The 18,463-nt window shown below is 47.9% G+C and overlaps 1 protein-coding gene across 1 annotated transcript in view; it reads left to right on the top strand.

Annotated features, from left to right (window-relative positions):
* The window catches only part of ANXA2 (annexin A2), a 100,974-nt gene extending 91,378 nt beyond the window's left edge, over positions 1-9,596 (top strand). Inside the window, 10 exon segments of the mRNA XM_060259895.1 lie at positions 658-737; positions 2,548-2,607; positions 2,778-2,871; positions 4,271-4,366; positions 5,386-5,411; positions 5,413-5,445; positions 7,361-7,370; positions 7,373-7,453; positions 7,456-7,481; positions 9,201-9,596. Coding sequence (XP_060115878.1) covers positions 658-737; positions 2,548-2,607; positions 2,778-2,871; positions 4,271-4,366; positions 5,386-5,411; positions 5,413-5,445; positions 7,361-7,370; positions 7,373-7,453; positions 7,456-7,481; positions 9,201-9,260 — 566 coding nt within the window. The 3' untranslated portion in view covers positions 9,261-9,596.
* The last annotated feature ends 8,867 nt before the right edge of the window (positions 9,597-18,463 follow it).

Consider the following 18,463-nt stretch of genomic DNA (forward strand, 5'->3'; position numbering starts at 1 on the left):
GAAAGGGTCGGCAGGGGTGGGAAGGGGGCGCCCGCCCCTTACCCCTGCGGCAAGGTGGCGCCCCAGGCAGCCACCTACCTCGCCAACTCCCACGTGCCGGCCCTGGGTATTGCAGGCTGGGCCTGTTGAACCGCAGCTGTCGTGGGGCAGCTAGGGCCATCTTCCTGGCTCCCATATTTCCACTGCCACGCTGCACTGGTCAAAAGTTTCTCAATGTGGAAAAGTGAAATGAAGTGAGAGTGGGGAGGAGGTGAGAGCTTTGTAAAGCTAAAGATAGATGGCTGATTGGACTTTAAAATTAACAATGCTGCTAAGAAATTGCCTGGAATGAGGAAGGTTGCGGGGGAGAGCTGTTGCCCACAGCGAATGAGAACAGGACGGCTACTGATTCTTTGTGTTTCAGGGCGGGCGGAGGGGAGGAATGTCAAGAGGCAAGGGGGGGCGGTCTCTTCTGCAAGGGAAGTCCAAGGAAGAGGCCCTTGGAGCTGGTCATTGTCTTGTGATAACCAGAGGTTTGGTTTTGAGCTGTTGTGTCAGAGCTTCTTCTGAAACAGAGAAAGGACCAAAACCATTTCAGGATTGTTAGGCATTGGAACAGAAGATTGAAAAGTTCACTATTGGCCTCGCTCGATTAATCTTTGATATGTTTTTTTTCAGTGTACAAGACTGAGTTGGAAAAGGACATCATATCAGACACATCTGGCGATTTCCGCAAGCTGATGGTCGCCCTGGCCAAGGTGTGGATCTCAACGTTTGGTTGTTTCTCTCCCCCCCCCCGCCCACCCCCAGTTGTAATTCACTGTGCTGTCTTGCCATGTATAGAATGGAGGCATTTGATTTAAGCTAGAACTGAAACACTGTACTGGAAATCGGATGCTCTTGTTGTCTGTTTGTAAGCTTTGGCTTCAGAGACTTAAAGAGCTGTGCAGTTCTGCTTTACCCATTTCCACTTCTAAAAGTCTTTACCCAAGATTAAAGTCAGGGCTGGGACCGCAGAAGAGAGACGCCAAGAGTTTATCATGGGATCCCCAATGCTGGCAAAAAATCTATTAGCTCCAATTCACCATCATTCCTAATATGTTTCCCCATGCAAGGTTTATCCAACATGGTGCCCATGGGCAACATGGCACTTGGCAGTATCTTTTGGAGAGCCAGTCTGGTGTAGTGGTTAAGGGCATGGACTCTTGGGAGAACTGAGTTTGATTCCCCACTTCTCCACATGCACCTGCTGGTGTGACCTTGGGTCAGTCACAAGTTCTCACAGAGCTGTTCCACTCAAGAGCAGTTCTCTCAGAGCTCTCTCAGCCCCACCTACCTCATAGGGTGTCTCTTGTGGGGAGGGGAAGGGAAAGGAGATTGTAAGCCGCTCTGAGACTCCTTTGGGTAGTGAAGGGTGGGGTATAAATACAATCTCCTCCTCTTCTTTTTCTGGAACCCATCAAGTGTTTTTAGGTAGGGCTTTTGCCCAGCAAAGGCTTCTGATTGGCTGCTGGAGACTTGATTGGCTGTGTAGATTTTTTAAAACTGTGGCACAAGGATCTGCATTCCATGACTGAAGTTAAGTGGTGGCAGCCATTTTGTTGCTGAGTCAGAATTCCAAAGGTGCCCATAGGCTCCAGAAGGTCGGGGGCTGCCTTGTCCTATACATTAGATGAATCCTGACTTTTCTTTCCAGATATTCAATTAATCTCTGTCTCTGTCTCTGAGTGTCTCTCTCTCTGTGTGTCTCTCTGACTCTGTCTCTCTCTTTCTCTCTCTCTCTGTGTCTCGCTCTGACTCTCTCTGTGTGTCTCTCTCTGTCTCTGTCTCTCTCTTTCTATCTCTGTCTCTCTGACTCTCTCTCTCTCTCTGTGTCACTCTCTCTCTTTCTCTGTATGTTAGGTATGCCACCCTCCAGGGGGGACGTGGGAATCCCCCAGGATTACAGCTCATCTCCACACTAGAGAGATTAGTTTCTTTGGAGAAAATGGATGCCTTCGGAAGCTGGACTGTGTGGCATTGTCCCCACTGAAGACCCTGTGCTTCCCAGGCTCCATCCCCAAATATCCAGGAGTTTCCTAACCCAAATCTGGCAAACCTGACACCCCCCCCCCCTCCAATCTCCCGCCGGCAGCTGGGGGGAAGCTGGCAACCCTACACTGTCTCTTTCTTCCATAGAAGCTTAGAGAGAGAGAAAAGGGCTCTTTTCATGGTGAACTCCCTGTTACATGGGCAAATTCAGCTAATGCAAACATTGCCACCTGCAGGCTATTTACTAACATTACATGGCAGCCTATTTAAAAAACGGTGAAAGGGGAGTAAGGCAATGCCAGGCGTGGGTGCACGCTGAAATGAGCGCTCCAACCCAGGCGAGGGATCGCAGAAAGTATCTGCATATTGTCTCCATCTCATACTCATTCGATAAAACAGGAATTATCACAGCAAAGGTCACAAATCCGTGATATGAGGGAATGGGACCTTGTAAAGCATTTTATGTATCAAAAAGACTTCTTGGCTGCGTCTGATGCTGATCTCACTTTGATGTCCATGTTCTTTTAAAAAAAATAGGGAAGGAGGAATGAGGACTGTTCCGTGGTTGACTACGAGTTAATTGACCAAGATGCCAGGGTAAGTACTGCTTTGCAGCTCTCACGGATCTCTTCCCACCTTTTTATTATTTCATTTATTTACAAACTTTCTACCCTGCCTTTCACCCCCTACTGGGACACTGAGGCAGATTTACATAATACAAAATGCGTCTTAAAAGCAGTAAACTTATTCTTTTGTTGCCTCCCTAGGAGCTGTATGATGCTGGAGTGAAGAGGAAGGGAACCGACGTGGCTAAATGGATCAACATCATGACCGAAAGGAGCGTCCCTCACCTCCAGAAAGGTCACTTGAAACATCCTGGGATGAGATAAAATTCACATCCTGTTAAAAAAGAAAATCAAGCAACACTCTTGTAGCAGCTTCTCTTTCATGGGTCACAAATGCTGGAAGGGAAATGGAGATTACCTACCTACCCTCCATCCATCCATCCACCCATCCATCCATCCATCCATCCACCCATCCATCCATCCATCCACCCATCCATCCATCCACCCACCCACCCACCCACCCATCCATCCATCCATCCATCCATCCATCCATCCATCCATCCACCCATCCATCCATCCACCCACCCACCCATCCATCCACCCACCCACCCACCCATCCACCCATCCACCCACCCACCCACCCACCCATCCACCCATCCACCCATCCATCCATCCATCCATCCATCCATCCACCCACCCACCCATCCACCCATCCACCCACCCACCCATCCATCCATCCATCCACCCATCCATCCATCCATCCATCCACCCACCCACCCATCCATCCATCCATCCATCCATCCACCCACCCACCCATCCACCCACCCATCCACCCATCCACCCATCCACCCATCCACCCATCCACCCATCCATCCATCCATCCATCCATCCATCCATCCACCCACCCACCCATCCACCCATCCACCCATCCATCCACCCACCCATCCACCCATCCATCCATCCACCCATCCATCCATCCACCCACCCACCCATCCATCCATCCATCCATCCATCCATCCATCCATCCATCCATCCATCCATCCATCCATCTATCCATCCATCCATCCATCCATCCATCCATCCATCCACCCATCCATCCATCCATCCATCCACCCATCCATCCATCCATCCATCCATCCATCCATCCATCCATCCATCCATCCATCCATCTCCACGCATACAGCTGTCACCACTTGCACCTGCTGGAATGGCCTTGGGTCATCCATAGCTATCTCAGGAGATGACCTTGAAAGGGCAGCTGCTGTGAGAGTCCTCTCAGCCCCACCCACCTCACAGGGTGTCTGTTGTGGGGGGAGAAGGTATAGGAGATTGTAAGCCGCTCTGAGTCCCTGATTCAGAAAGAAGGGCGGGGTATAAACAGCAGCCGTCTTCTTCTTCTAAGCAGAAATTAAAATGGGGAAAACCTGACTTAAAGTTACTTTCCTGGTGTTTCATTATCGCCTCAATATGTTTTGCACAGAGGGGGTAATGGAATCATTTGTGGGAATGCAGATATTCTAAGTCAAAGCTCTTCCTAGAGCTGAGCACGCTTGGTGGCTGTCACTTGGCAGCCAGTTCATGTTGGCACTACGCCCACCACACTGTGTCAGAAGTCCAGGAATGCCTGCAGGCTCAAGGAAAGACTGGGGACCCCCGATCTAAACAAAGGTTCTCCTCTTTCCTGACCCCGACAGTGTTTGAGCGGTACAAGAGCTACAGCCCCTACAATATGGAGGAGAGCATCAAGAAGGAGGTCAAGGGAGATCTGGAAAACGCATTCACCCACCTTGGTGAGTAGATGTGGAGGAGTCTGGTCCGAATGCTGGGCAGAGACGGCTGACTTATCTCTGCTGCGGTGTGATGGAGCCGGCTGCTGGTCTGTGCAGGGCTGATCGTTGACTTGAAGGCGTTATTCCCGGCAAAGGCCACGTTTACTTGTGTCCCAGAATACACCACAAGTCTGCATCTTGCTGGATCGCACCTGGAGCTGTCTTCCTCCACTGGACCACTAGTTGGCCATCAGTTTAGGACCTGGATGGCCAAACTTGCTTAAACGTAACAGCCACATAAAATAAATGTCAGATGTTTGAGAGCCACAATAAATGTATGTCAGAGAACCCCAAGACAGAGGAAGGAGGGAGGGAAGGAAGGAAATAGATGGGGGAGGGAGGGAGAGGTGAATAGAAAGCAATGTTAACTTTACATGCATTCTCCAAGCTGCCAGGTGGAGTGATTTAAAGAGACAAATGCCTGCTCCAAGCTGGCTGACGGAGCAGTAGGGGCTTCAAGAGCCACGCAATATGTTGGAAAGAGCCACATGTGGCTCCCGAGCCGCAGTTTGGCCACCCCTGGTTTAGGATCTCCAAAACGAGCAATAGTGGAAGTCATGAGATATTGTTTGAGCAGAGGAGAGGTTGGACATGTGTCGGCCATCTTCTTCTTGAGGGAAGGGGGGAGGTGTGCCGTAAGAACTCAAATGATGAGAATGTGTGGATCAAACCATGCCCAGAGTGGGTGTCCTGCCCGTGTGCCTTGGGTCAGGGTGGGGAGAGCTTTCCCTACTCTGTGGACCATGGGGACAGTAGAAACCAGAGAGGGAGGCTGGAGTGAAGACTTAGCTCTGTGCACTGTGGTTAGAAGGATGCAACGACTTGGTGACACTGGACCAGTCTGACTCCAGAAAGCCATCTTCAGGAAAGCTCGTCTTCTCATTTGGGAACCCTGGATAGGTTTCCAAGGACTCCCTGGTTTTAATGCTACCTGCAATACATCTTCACTTCCATGTCCTTGTCTCCCCTCTCTCCCACAGTCCAGTGCATTCAGAACAAGCAGCTGTTATTTTGCTGACCGGCTCTATGACTCCATGAAGGTACGAGTATCTGCAAAAGTGTCCGGCACCCAGTGCCGTGCAGGAAGATCTTCTGCACGAATCCTTGTGGGCCGTTTCCCATTCTTTTGAGATGATTTTTTTTTGGGGGGGGGTCTTCCACATTGTTATCTTGTGCCTCTCCCATTCAGACTTTGAGCTTTTTTTAGTTGGCAAAGGCCCACCAGAACTGAAAGCCAATGATTCATTCATGAAAGGTTAGAGTATCAATTAAGAGCTGGGTTCGAGTTCAGAAGAACCTTAAGAAACCAACAGGGTTTTAAGAGTGTAAGAATTCAAGAGTCAGACCTCCCTGTATCTGAGGAAGAGAGCATTGACTCTGGAAAACTCATGCCCCCGAAAATTCGGGTACTGCTGGAAAACTCATGCCCCGAAAATCGGTTACTGCTGGAAAACTGATGCCCTGAAAATTCGGGTACTGCTGAAAACTCATGCCTCAAAAATTCAGTTACTGTTGGAAAAACTCATGCCCCGAAAATTCGGGCGCTGCTGGAAAACTCATGCCCCGAAATTCGGGCGCTGCTGGAAAACACATGCCCTGAAAATTCGGGGCGCTGCTGGAAAACTCATGCCCTGAAAATTCGGGTACTGCTAGACTCAAATCTAACTGTAGCAAAATATAGGAGACTCTTCAGGGTGCAGGTAGTTTTGGGGGGCAGCCATGTTGGTCTGTAGTACAAAAGCTGGATTCGAATCCAGGAGCATCTTGGACACTAACAAGATTTGGGGGGCATGAGCTTTCGAGAGTCAAGTTCTCTTTGATGAAGGGTGTCTGACGAAGGGGGCTTTGACTCTTGAAAGCTCATGCTCTGAAATCTTGCTCATCTCTAAAGTACTGCTGGGTTCGAATCCAGCTCTTCTACCACAAACCAACATGGCTACCTTCTGAAACAGAATCAGTTAAGCGAACCAATACCCACTTTAGTTACCATGCATTTCTTCAGCGTGGTGCAGAGTGGCAAAGCTGCAGTACTGCAGTCCTAAGCTTTGCTCACGACCTGTATTCAATCCTGGCGAAGCTGGTTTCAGGTAGCCGGCTCAAGGTTGACTCAGCCTTCCAACCTTCCAAAGTCGGTCAAATGAGTCCCCAGCTTGCTGGGGGGGGGGGAGCGGAGATGACTGGGGAAGGCAATGGCAAACCACCCCGTCAAAAGTCTGTCATGAAAATGCCCTGATGTTATGTCACCCTAGACCCAGAAACAACTAGCGCTTGCACAGGGAGCTACCTTTACCTTTTTATTTCTTCAGTATCTCCGCAAACCAGCTGTTTGAAGTGCTGGTCATGTGCTCATTTATGTTAAAGTGAATCAAAGTCTTGGTTAAAAGCAGGTGTTGAAGAGCTAGAAGTTCTTTAATGGGTCAGTAGCTTTGCAAATGTTAGGGCAAAGGAGCGCAATTTGTTTCAGTCTATAACATGCTCCTTTCTTTTATCTTTATATGGAGATTTCATGGCACATTGGGGTCAAATAAACCCCAATGTCTGTTGCTGTGCAATCCCCCTGAAACCTCACCTGGTTTCTGATCTGCAGGGCTTTTTTTGTAGGAGGAACTCCTTTGCATAGTAAGACACACAGCCCTGAGGTAGCCAATCCTCCTGGACTTACAGGACTGTTCTTATAGGGCCTCCTGGAAGCTCAGGAGGACTGGCTACATCAGGGGTGTGTGGCTAATATGCAAAGGAGCTCCTGCTACAAAAAAAGCCCTACTGATCAGGGAACAAAAATAGGAGCAACCCAAAGAGGCTATTAAAAAAAAAAAATCTTTCTGCATCGAGTATGGCCCCATGTCTTGCCTTTGAGTCATACCATGTTCGCGTAACTTGTCAGCTAATGTCCGCTTTTTAAAGAAGATTTTTCAAATGTTGAAAACTTATCAATGTGACAAATGGATCTTTCAGGGCAAAGGAACCCGGACAAGGTCCTGATCCGGATAATGGCTTCCCGCTCTGAAGTTGACATGCTGAAAGTCAAGAGCGAATTCAAGAGGAAATACGAAAGTCCCTCTATTACTTTATCCAGGTGAGTGAGAAGGCGGCAACAGCTCAGTGGTAGATCACACAGGTTTCACGAGCAGAATTTATTTATCCTCCTTCTCCTCTTCCTCCCCTTCTCCTCCTCCTCCTCCTTCTCCTCTTCTCCTCCTCTTCCTCTTCCTCCTCCTCTTCTTCTCCTCCTCCTCCTCTTCCTCCTCCTTCTTCTTCTCCTCCTCCTCTTCTCCTCTTCTTCCTATTCCTCCTCTTCTTCTTCTCTTCTTCCTCCTCCTCCTCTTCCTCCTCTCTTCTCCTCCTTCTCCTCCTCCTTTTCTCCTTCTTCTCCTCCTCCTCTTCTCCTTCTCCTTCTTCTCCTCCTCCTTTCCTCCTCCTCTTCTCCTCCTTCTCCTCCTCCTCTTCTCCTCCTTCTCCTTCTCCTCCTTCTCGGAGCTCAGGGGGGGATACATAATTCTGCTTTCTCCCCATTTTATCTGGCAACAATCCTGTGGTGTAGGGTAGGCTGAAAGTGAGTCAGGGCCCCAAGACTGCCAGTGAGCTTCCATCGTAGCCAAGTAGGGTTCGAATTTGGATCCTAATCCGACAGCCTAACAGCTACACCACACTGGCTCAAGTTTGAACTCTGAATGTATTACTTGGCCTTTCTGATAGTGTTCAGAAAGTTCTGAATTCTGATTATGACAGTACCACATCATGATGTAGGTTTCACCCTGTTGAGATCATCTAGGGAACCTTTTAGTGTACAGAGTTTCACACACACACCCCCACAACACACTCTTGATTCAATTCAGCTTTAACCAAGTTTACTGGTCTTTTAAGAGAGACCTTTGCACTTCAAAATAAACAGGAAGGCAGGATGGAAGTTGCTTCACTATTGGAACGGCACACAGAATATGAAAGAGAAGAGGATAGGTCTATCAGTGGCTGCTAGACTAAATGGAACTTCCATGTTCAAAGGCAGTCAACCTTTGAATCAGGAAGCAACCCTCAGGGGTAGGCCTCAGCCTTGTTATTGGACCTCCAGAGGAACCGGTTGGCCAGTGTGAGGCAGGCTGTAGGACTAGATGGACTTCTTGTCTGATCCAGCAGGGCTCTTTTGATGTTCTAAGGAAGGCCTCAGCCTCTGTGCCTTGTTGTTGGTCCTCCAGAGGAACTGGTTGGCCACTGTGTGAGATGGGATGCTGGACTGGATAGACCACTGGTGTTCTTATGAACAGGATGATGGACTGGATGGACTCTTCTGATGTTCTTATGAACATCTCAGCTTCTGTGCCCTGTTGTTGGCCCTCCAGAGAAACTGGTTGGCCACTATATGAGACAGGGTGATGGACTAGAAGGACCTTCACTGGTCTGATCCTGCAGAGCTCTTCTGGTGTTCTTCTCAGGGGAAGGCCTTGGCTTCTCTGCCCTATTGTTGGCCCTCCAGAGGAACAGGTTGTGTGAGACAGGAGGCTGGACTTGATGGACCCTCAGTGCTCTGATCCAGCAGGGCTCTTCTGATATTCTTATGAAGGCCTTGGCTTCTCCGCCCCGTTGTTGGCCCTCCGGAGGAACTGGTTGGCCACTGTGGGAGACGGGATGCTGGTCTAGAGGGACCACTGGTCTGATCCTGCAGGGATTTTCTGATGTTCTTAAGAGGTTATGGAGGAACATTATACACATTTTTGTGCCTTCCATTTTGGAGATCCTTCTCAGACGTTGAATGTGCAGGAGGGTCCAGAGGACAATTTCTCTTTTGCTTTCCTTGCAGCAAGACACAAAGGGAGATTACCAGAGGGCCCTCCTGAACCTGTGCGGAGGAGACGACTGAAAACTGTGACGGAGAGGACCCATCCTCACCCAGATACGTGTCGTCTGCTTTCCTTCTCCTCCTGCCAAACTAGACCCCGTCATCGACACACTAACTCTCCTGTTCTCTGCATTTGCAAGACTCGATACCCTCGGTTGCTTCTGTGTATCCCCCTAACTTGGCTCTGCGTGGCTTTAACCCAAGTAGCTAACCTTAAAGTGGGAGTGGTGAGGAGGCTGGAGAAATTCACATTCCAGAGAGAGAGAGAGAACAAGGCAAACCTGTGCTGTGAAAGATTCTGCCTCTTTGTATTACATGCCTGTCAAAAGTACAAATAAAAGTGGAATTTTTACTTTAGGAGAAATTTTTCTCGGGGCTTCTTTGTGCCAGCGCCATCTCTGCTGCGTTCGTCCACTGTGGTTTCTCTCTCCTCGTTCTGTGTTCCTGATTCGTTGTCCTCGTTTCTGTTTCTCCTCATCCTGCATTTCCCACTTCTTTATCAATTTTTCACACCTTTCCTGTGGGTGACATACATAAGCTCATCCTCTTTAATTCTGAGACATTATGTAGGGAGTAGAGTTTCATGTAGTGTTGTGGAGTGGCACCTGCGGTTTTTTGGCCACTGTGTGACACAGAGTGTTGGACTGGATGGGCCATTGGCCTGATCCAACAGGGCTTCTCTTATGTTCTTATGTGACACAGAGTGTTGGACTGGATGGGCCATTGGCCTGATCCAACATGGCTTCTCTTATGTTCTTCTGTGACACAGAGTGTGGGACTGGATGGGCCATTGGCCTAATCCAACAGGGCTTCTCTTATGTTCTTATGTGACACAGAGTGTTAGACTGGATGGGCCATTGGCCTGATCCAACATGACTTCTCTTATGTTCTTATGTGGCACAGAGAGTTGGACTGAATGGGCCTTTGGCTTGATCCAACATGGCTTCTCTTCTGTTCTTCTGTGACACAGAGTGTTGGACTGGAGGGGCCACTGGCCTGATCCAACAGGGCTTCTCTTATGTTCTTATGTGACACAGAGTGTTGGACTGGAGGGGCCACTGGCCTGATCCAACAGGGCTTCTCTTATGTTCTTATGTGACACAGAGTGTTGGACTGGAGGGGCCACTGGCCTGATCCAACAGGGCTTCTCTTATGTTCTTATGTGACACAGAGTGTTGGACTGGAGGGGCCACTGGCCTGATCCAACAGGGCTTCTCTGATGTTCTTATGTGACACAGAGTGTTGGACTGGAGGGGCCGCTGGCCTGATCCAACAGGGCTTCTCTGATGTTTTTATGTGGCACAGAGTGTTGGACTGAAAGGGCCATTCGCTTGATCCAACATGGCTTCTCTTATGTTCTTATGAGTGTTGGACTCAGACAGGCAAGACCCTGATTCAAATTCCACCCCACTGCCAAAACCAAACTACATTTTCATGTTATTAACTTTCATCCCTCAGGGTCAGTATTGTCTGTTTGGACTGTCAGTGACTCAGCAGGCTCTCAGGCAGAGGTTATTCACATCACATAGTAAAGGGCTGCGGCTCAGTGGCAGAGCATCTGCTTAGCATGCAGAAGGTCCCAGGTTTGATCCCCGGCATCTCCAGTTAAAAGGAGCAGGAAGGAGGTGAGGGGAACGGCCTCAGCCCGAGACCCTGGAGAGCCACTGCCAGTCTGAGCAGACAATACTGACTTTGATGGATTAAGGGTCTGATTCAGTAGAAGGCAGGTTCATGTGTGTTCATCACCTACTGCCTGGGATCTTCTGCCTGCTGAGCCAAAGAAAGGTTAAAACGCTTGGGGCTCTTTAACTTGGAGAAACATCGACTGAGGGGGTGACATGATAGAGGTTTACAAGATTATGCGTGGGATAGAGAAGGCAGAGAAAGAGGTCCTTTTCTCCCTTTCTCACAATACGAGAACTTGTGGGCGCTCTATGAAATTGCTGAGCAGTCGGGTTAGAATGGATAAAAGGAAGTTCTTCTTCACCCAAAGGGTGATTAACGCATGGAATTCGCTGCCACAGGAGGTGGTGGCAGCTGCAAGCATAGGCAGCTTCAAGAGGGGATTGGATAAAAATATGGAGCAGAGGTCCATCAGTAGCTATTAGCCACAGCTTATCATTGGAACTCTCTGTCTGGAGCAGTGATGCTCTGTATTCTTGGTGCTTGGTGGGGGGCATAGTGGGAGAGCTTCTAGTGTCCTGGCCCCACTGGTGGACCTCCTGATGGCACTTGGGTTTTTTTGGCCACTGTGTGTCACAGAGTGTTGGACTGGATGGGCCGTTGGGCTGATCCAACATGGCTTCTCTTATGTTCTTATGTCTGGGGCAGTGATGCTCTGTATTCTTGGTGCTTTGGGGGGGCACAGTGGGAGGGCTTCTAGTGTCCTGGCCCCACTGATGGACCTCCTGATGGCACTTGGGTTTTTTTGGACTGGATGGACTATTGACCTGATCCAACATGGCTTCTCTTATGTTCTTATGTGACACAGAGTGTTGGACTGGATGGACTATTGACCTGATCCAACATGGCTTCTCTTATGTTCTTATGTGACACAGAGTGTTGGGCTGGATGGGCTATTGACCTGATGCAACATGGCTTTTCTTATGTTCTTATGATGCTCTGCCATGGAGCCACGACTCCCACCTTCATTTTAAAAAGTAGCTGAAGGTAAATACCATGGGCACAAATCCTGCTGCACTTGGCTGTATCATGGAGAGCAGTAGTAGACTCCCCCCCCCCCCAAAAAAAAAGAAAATCAGCTCGAGAAGGTGCAGAGAGAGTAGTTTCCCACTAGAGGGAGCTCTAAGAAAGCCGTACGACTTTTTCTGCACTTTGAATTGTTACAGCTCGCAAGCAAACATTTACATCTCCCTACACTGCGCTAACCTTCTCCAAAGAATGGTGTCAGGAAACCTTTGTTTCATCCTTTACTTTCTGCACACAGCCTCCCTCCTTTGCCTGCCTGAGCTGCATTCAGGGAGAAGAGATAATCGCCAATTCGGGTCATCCAGCGATCCAAAGCCATCCAGGTGTATGGGGAACGGGGCGGCAGTCGCCTTAAAAGCCAAGAGATTTTGCAAAGATTGTTACGAGGAAATGGTAAAATAGGTGACCATGATTTAGAAAAGAAATAAGTGGGGTTTGTCCCCCATCCACAGAACTGGAAGGGGGGGGCAGATGCCAATGTCAGTGACAAATAAGGGGCATTCTTTCAATTCACTGCAACGGACTCTTATATGAGAATTCAATGGATTAGATGGAATTGCATGTGCCAATTAATTCCAAAAGGGCTTGTGCATCATAGAGGCCCATGTGGATCAGGCCCCGCAGCTCACACCTGTCTGCCTCCTACCCCCAAATCTTGCTCTCTGGGTCAGCCCCCTCGGTCCACCTCATGGGATGTTTCTTCTCCCTTAACTGACAGAAAGCGATCTCCAGAATGCCGTGTCGTGTCTGCAGAATATCCCCAAAATGCACTACTACATTGAAGTGTTAAAAATAAATACGAGCCGGGCCTTTAATCACAAACAGTTAAATACTCCTTGGCTTTTCTCCGAATATCGGAGAAGAATTAGGATAATTTATGGGCCGCCGTCGCAGGCAAGCGGCTGGCCGAAGGGAAAGCGCCCCAATTATTCGTGGGCATTAGGTTTCCTGTTCTTCCCTTTCAAAATGACTTGTTTACACTCAGGGAGCACTTCTAAATTTTTAATAGAGAGGAAGAATTCGTTTAATTAGGTCGAGTGAGTGGTTTATGTCCAGGTTGCACATTTAGTGTCGTGGAAAATAGAGGGAAAGCCATGGCATCGTCTGGGTGAGGAGGGGGAGGGCGTGCCAGTAATTGCATTTAATGTTTGCAAGGCAAGTCATATTTGACCGTCTAAGTAGGCTGGAAGCAGGTTTACCTGAGAAGAGAGCAAGACCCAACGGTAGCGGTTTCTGAAGGAACGATCGTTTGCGGAAATCCAACACACACAGAACCCCGCGTTCCCATTACCTCGTACATTTAAAAATGTCACATTTTAGGTTGTGGGATGCATTGCAAACCCCGTTTAAGTGAACAGGGAAATTCTCACTGTTTCTAGGGGGTCTGCATGGCATCTCATGAAGAGCAAGTCCAGCAGGCTGGCCAATGAAGCCCCACATTGCCAACCGTGAAAGCCAGCTTGAAGCGTCTGAAGACCTTAACACATTCAGCCTCGAACTCGACACAGCTGCAAAAGTTAGTCGTGACCCAGCCCCGCCGAAAAGAGGGGAATGTGTTTTAGCATGGGGAAGGCAGCGGAATGGCTAACCTGCAAAGCCCAGGGCAGGTTTGCTTGGGAGTAAATCCAAAATGTGTCCAATAAAGCTGCTTTCTGGGTAAGCGTGCATAGGACTGCCACATCAGTCACAATCGTCTTTGCTCTTAAATTTGGTAGGACTGGATTTCACGACTGAAATACCCTCTTGTGCTCATTGTTTAAGTTAGAGCTGTTTCTCTATCTCTCTCTGTCTCTCTTGGTTTAAATTATCTTCATAAATCTATTACATCCTTTTGCAACGTTTATGGATAATCCCTCAAAAATTACCGGTACATAAACAGCTAGATTTGAGTCCGGTAGCCCCTTAGCGACTGAAAATATTTTCAGGGTATAAGCTTTTGAGAATCAAAGTTCCTACCTCTGTCTGGCAAACAGAGCTTTTGACTCATGGAAACTTACATCCGGCAAATTTTGCTAGTCTCTCAACTGCTGCGGGACTCAATATAGAATCTTATAGAAGCTTAGAGTTGGAAGGGACATCCAGGGTTATCTTTCACTAGAGATGAACACAGCTACCCTTTGAAACAATATGTAAACACCTTTGAGTAATGATTGTTCCCAACATAACAGATCTATCCCCACTTACAACTGAATGGGTTTTCTCATCTTAACATAATATTTATGAGGTCCTGTACTGAGATGGGTCTTAAACCAAAATGATGGTGGGGGATAACAGATTAACAGTTATATTCATTCATTTATTTATTTATTTATTGGGGGGAAGGAGTAACCATCCTTCTCAATGTATTTAACACCATCCATCTAGGATTAAATGTTCGCCTCCCCTTCAAAATTCAGTGGCCTCAATATCCAAGGAAAGGCATGTTTAGAATTGCTGCGAAAAGCTTCTTTTGGGGGGGGGAGGGGGGAACACGGCCCTGACCACTGAAAAGCCATTCTAATTTCTTTTAACAGTTGCTTGTTATTAAGTTGTAGGCAGCAAAATTGGGGTTTTAAATATCTTTTCGAATCAGAGCGTATAATGCATGGGGCTGTAATTCATTCACGAATCACTGCGAACCCGTAAAGGAGATTGCTTAAAAATATTTAGGGCACCGTTCAGCATGAGGATAGTGCCTTTAGGGTGTGAGTGCGTTCTAAAACAGATATATAGAATTTGAGACTGCTTTATGTATCTCCCCCCCACCATCATTTTTACTGTTAAACATTGCTCCATTTTCAGTTAATTGAATCACATTTACTGCATCCACCCCAAATTAACAAATGTATTGATTCTTGATGAATATATATATATATATTGGCCCCCAGTTGTGTGTTTGTTGATGGATCAAGTCCTTCTTTGAAAAGATTTTTGTATTGCAATCCTTTTGGAGGATAGCTTTTGAAATCTGAGGATTTTTTAAAAACCTGGTGTAATACACCTTGAGTCTCATCTAGAAAGGTGGGCTGCAAATAAACAAATGCAATTAAAATTAAGATTTTAACCTATGTGCAATTGTTCAAATTGGTGCTCCATTGAGACGCAGAGGGGAAGTACATTCTTGACTGTATATTCTAGTTTGATGGCTGCAGCTGCAAATATCGGAGTGATTTCCATTCGTTGTAGGATTTTTAATTCGACCAGCATTGAGATTCCAAGAGGGGTTAAAAATGCCAGCAGTTTTGAGAGACGATGGCATTAAACTGCACCATCTGGGTTCACCTCTGCAGTTTGGAGTGTGTTTGAAAAATAAAGGCTAGCAATTCTGATTCACAAGAAGCTGTCATCTGTAATAAATGCTTTTCTTTAAAAAAAAATACCACATTGCTAAAAATTTTCTTTTAATGAGTCAGGTAAATGTCAGCCCCTTAACTGGCAAAGAATCCTCAGTATGCAGGCAGCTCTTCTACTATTTATTATTTTTATTTGCAAGGGAGCTCTGCTTTAACCGTTTCTAAAACAAAGGCGACATTCAAGAAGGGATGCGTTGGGAAGATAACAGCATTCATGTCTCCATTCGCTTAAATGCTGCTTGACTAAAAAAATTTAAAAACCTGGTTCGTGTGAAAGTACAAGATTTCAAGCATTTTAAATGAAAAGGGGGAAAATCTCTTTCCAGCCTTTCCTCTGCAACAAGCAACATGTATTTTGTTTAAAACTATCTGAATTACGGTTCATATGTCAGGTAAGAGAATTAATTTTTTAATATGGGATTTTCTTTGGGGCATTTTTCTATACAAAAAAAGCACACGTTGACACAAAGAATGGAAGGAAGTACAAGAGATTAGACTGCTTTTATGAGTTCATGTGTTTCCTTCAGTAGCTAGAGAGCTGGTGTGAGGTTTAAACGGAAGGTCCATGAAGATTCCAAGTGTTTCCTGAGAGGCAAGAAAGAAACTAGAGGAAAAATGTGAACCAGTAAAACAGCTTTTCTACTCAGACTGGCAGCGGCTCTCCAGGGTCTCAAGCTGAGGTTTTATTTTTATATTGTCATAAGAACATAAAAGAAGCCATGTTGGATCAGGCCAATGGCCCATAGAAGAAGAAGAAGAAGACGACGACATTGGATTTATATCCCGCCCTCCACTCTGAATCTCAGAGTCTCAGAGCGGCTCACAATCTCCTTTACCTTCCTTCCTCACAGTAGACACCCTGTGAGGTGGGTGGGACTGAGAGGGCTCTCACAGCAGCTACCCTTTCAAGGACAACTCCTGCGAGAGCTATGGCTGACCCAAGGCCATTCCAGCAGGTGCAAGTGGAGGAGTGGAGAATCAAACCCCGTTCTTCCAGATAAGAATCACTTAACCACTACACCAAACTGGCTGTCCCTAAATGACACTAAAAGCTCACTAAATTGACAGAGGGCCCAATCCATCTGTCCCCCTCTGCAGCTCTCCTAATAAAACGGTAGATTATTCACAACCAGTCAGGTTGCCAGCTCTGGGTTGGGAAATACATGGAGATTTGGGGGGCGGAGTCTGGGGAGGGCGGGGTTTGGGAGGGGAGGAACCTCAGCAGGGCCCGCCCTCCAGCCATTTTCTACAGAGGAGCTGATCTTGGTCGTCTGGAGATCAATTGTAATATCAGGAAATCTCCAGGTACGCCCTGAAGGGTCACATCCACATGAGGGAGGGATGGTGGCTCAGTGGTAGAGCATCTCCTTGGTAAGCAGAAGGTCCCAGGTTCAATCCCTGGTATCTCCAACTAAAAGGGGTCCAGGCAAACAGGTGTGAAAAACCTCAACCTGAGACCCTGGAGAGCTGCTAGACTGGCTTTGATGGACTAAGGGTCTGATTCAGTATAAAGCAGTGTCATAGTTTCATGGGGAGGGACAGTGGCTCAGAGGTAGAGCACCCGCTTGGTAAGCAGAAGGTCCCAAGTTCAGTCCCCGGCATCTCCAATTAAAAAGGGTCCAGGCAAATAGGTGTTAAAAACCTCAGCTTGAGACCCTGGAGAGCCATGAATGGGGCTGTGGCTCAGTGGTAGAGCACCTGCTTGGTAAGCAGAAGGTCCCAGGTTCAATCCCTGGCATCTCCAAATTAAAAGGTTCAATCCCTGGCATCTCCAATTAAAAAGGGTCCAGGCAAATAGGTGTGAAAAACCTCCGCTTGAGACCCTGGAGAGCCGCTGCCAGTCTGAGTAGACAATACTGACTTTGATGGACCCAAGAGGGTCTGATTCAGTAGGAGGCAGCTTCGAATGTTCATATGTTCATAAGCTGAAGTGGATTCAGAAGTCAAGGCGAGGAAGCCGTTGGAATGAAAAGCATGATGCAGAAGCCAGGGGCGACCCATGTTTGTAACATTGGAACTCCCCCACCTCCATGTCTGTCTGAGGAGCGCAGCCAGCAACCGGGCCCCACTATTCCGCCGTGGGCAAAGATTTCCATGGGCTCTCAGGAAGGACGGACAGACTTCCCAGTCGCTCAGGCTCTGCAAGCCTTTTCATCTCCCCCTCCGACATACCTCCACACAGCAGGGGAAGCACTCGTCTGCCTGTGCCGTCCGCCGGCTTGGCACTGCCAGTCTGTAAATAATGGATGCCCCCTTCCCGATTTACATCCCTCTTTTGTGGCGCCAGGTTTATCGTGTACCGGCCCAGCTTGGGGAGCCCAAGGAAATGCAAGCTGTTGCCAACTTGGGCTCAGCCGCTCTGGAGAAAGCGGAGATTCTTTGGGGGGCTGTGGCCATCTGTCCTTCTCGAGGGGGCTTCCCTTGGATTGTGTCAGCGGGCCTCTTTACCGGGGGGCCAGGAGTGGCGAGCAGATGCTCGGTTGGTGGGCGAAGGCAGGGAGCGATGGCTGTTGGCCAAGGCCCTGATCACGGCTCGCCTCTGGAGTAGCTCGAATCAGCGATGGGCGGCCGGATCGACTCTTATATTATTTGCTTAAGCTGATGGTTTTGGAGGGGGTGGCACGCGCCCGGTATTTGTCGTCGTAATTTCTCCAAACAGGTTAAGGCAAACACGACGGGGAATCAGCATATTAATGTGCGGCAGGCCTGCTTAGAAAGAGAAGCCAGATGTTCAGTGTCGGGACGACACTGCTGCTGGGGTAGACCCCGTCTGAAGGGAAGCAACGTTTTTGAGCTGGAGAAAAAGTCGGGGTTTGACACATTGGGAGAGGCAGAGGCTGAATTCAGAGGGAATCTTCGTAGCCTCAAACCCACAAGTGGCCCTCTCTCTCTCCAACCTATCTCCCTCCAATGTAGCCTGGGGTCGCCAACTCTGGGATGGAAAATTCCTGGAGATTTGGGGGTGGAGCCTGGAAAGGTTTTAGAAGACAGTCAAAAATTTGTATCTTACACGGTAGCCAAATTTTGTGTCTTGGCTCTCAGACAGCGAACCTGTCTGACTAAGGAAAACATTAAATGCTGAAATATGAATTTCCTTTAAGTGATTTATGTATCACTTTTTTAAACTGCCTCTTTTTTTGAATATACAAAAAATTTTATTGAAAAATTATATTACTTACAATC

Source organism: Heteronotia binoei, chromosome 19 (genome assembly GCF_032191835.1).
Source record: "Heteronotia binoei isolate CCM8104 ecotype False Entrance Well chromosome 19, APGP_CSIRO_Hbin_v1, whole genome shotgun sequence".
Classification (NCBI taxonomy): domain Eukaryota; kingdom Metazoa; phylum Chordata; class Lepidosauria; order Squamata; family Gekkonidae; genus Heteronotia; species Heteronotia binoei.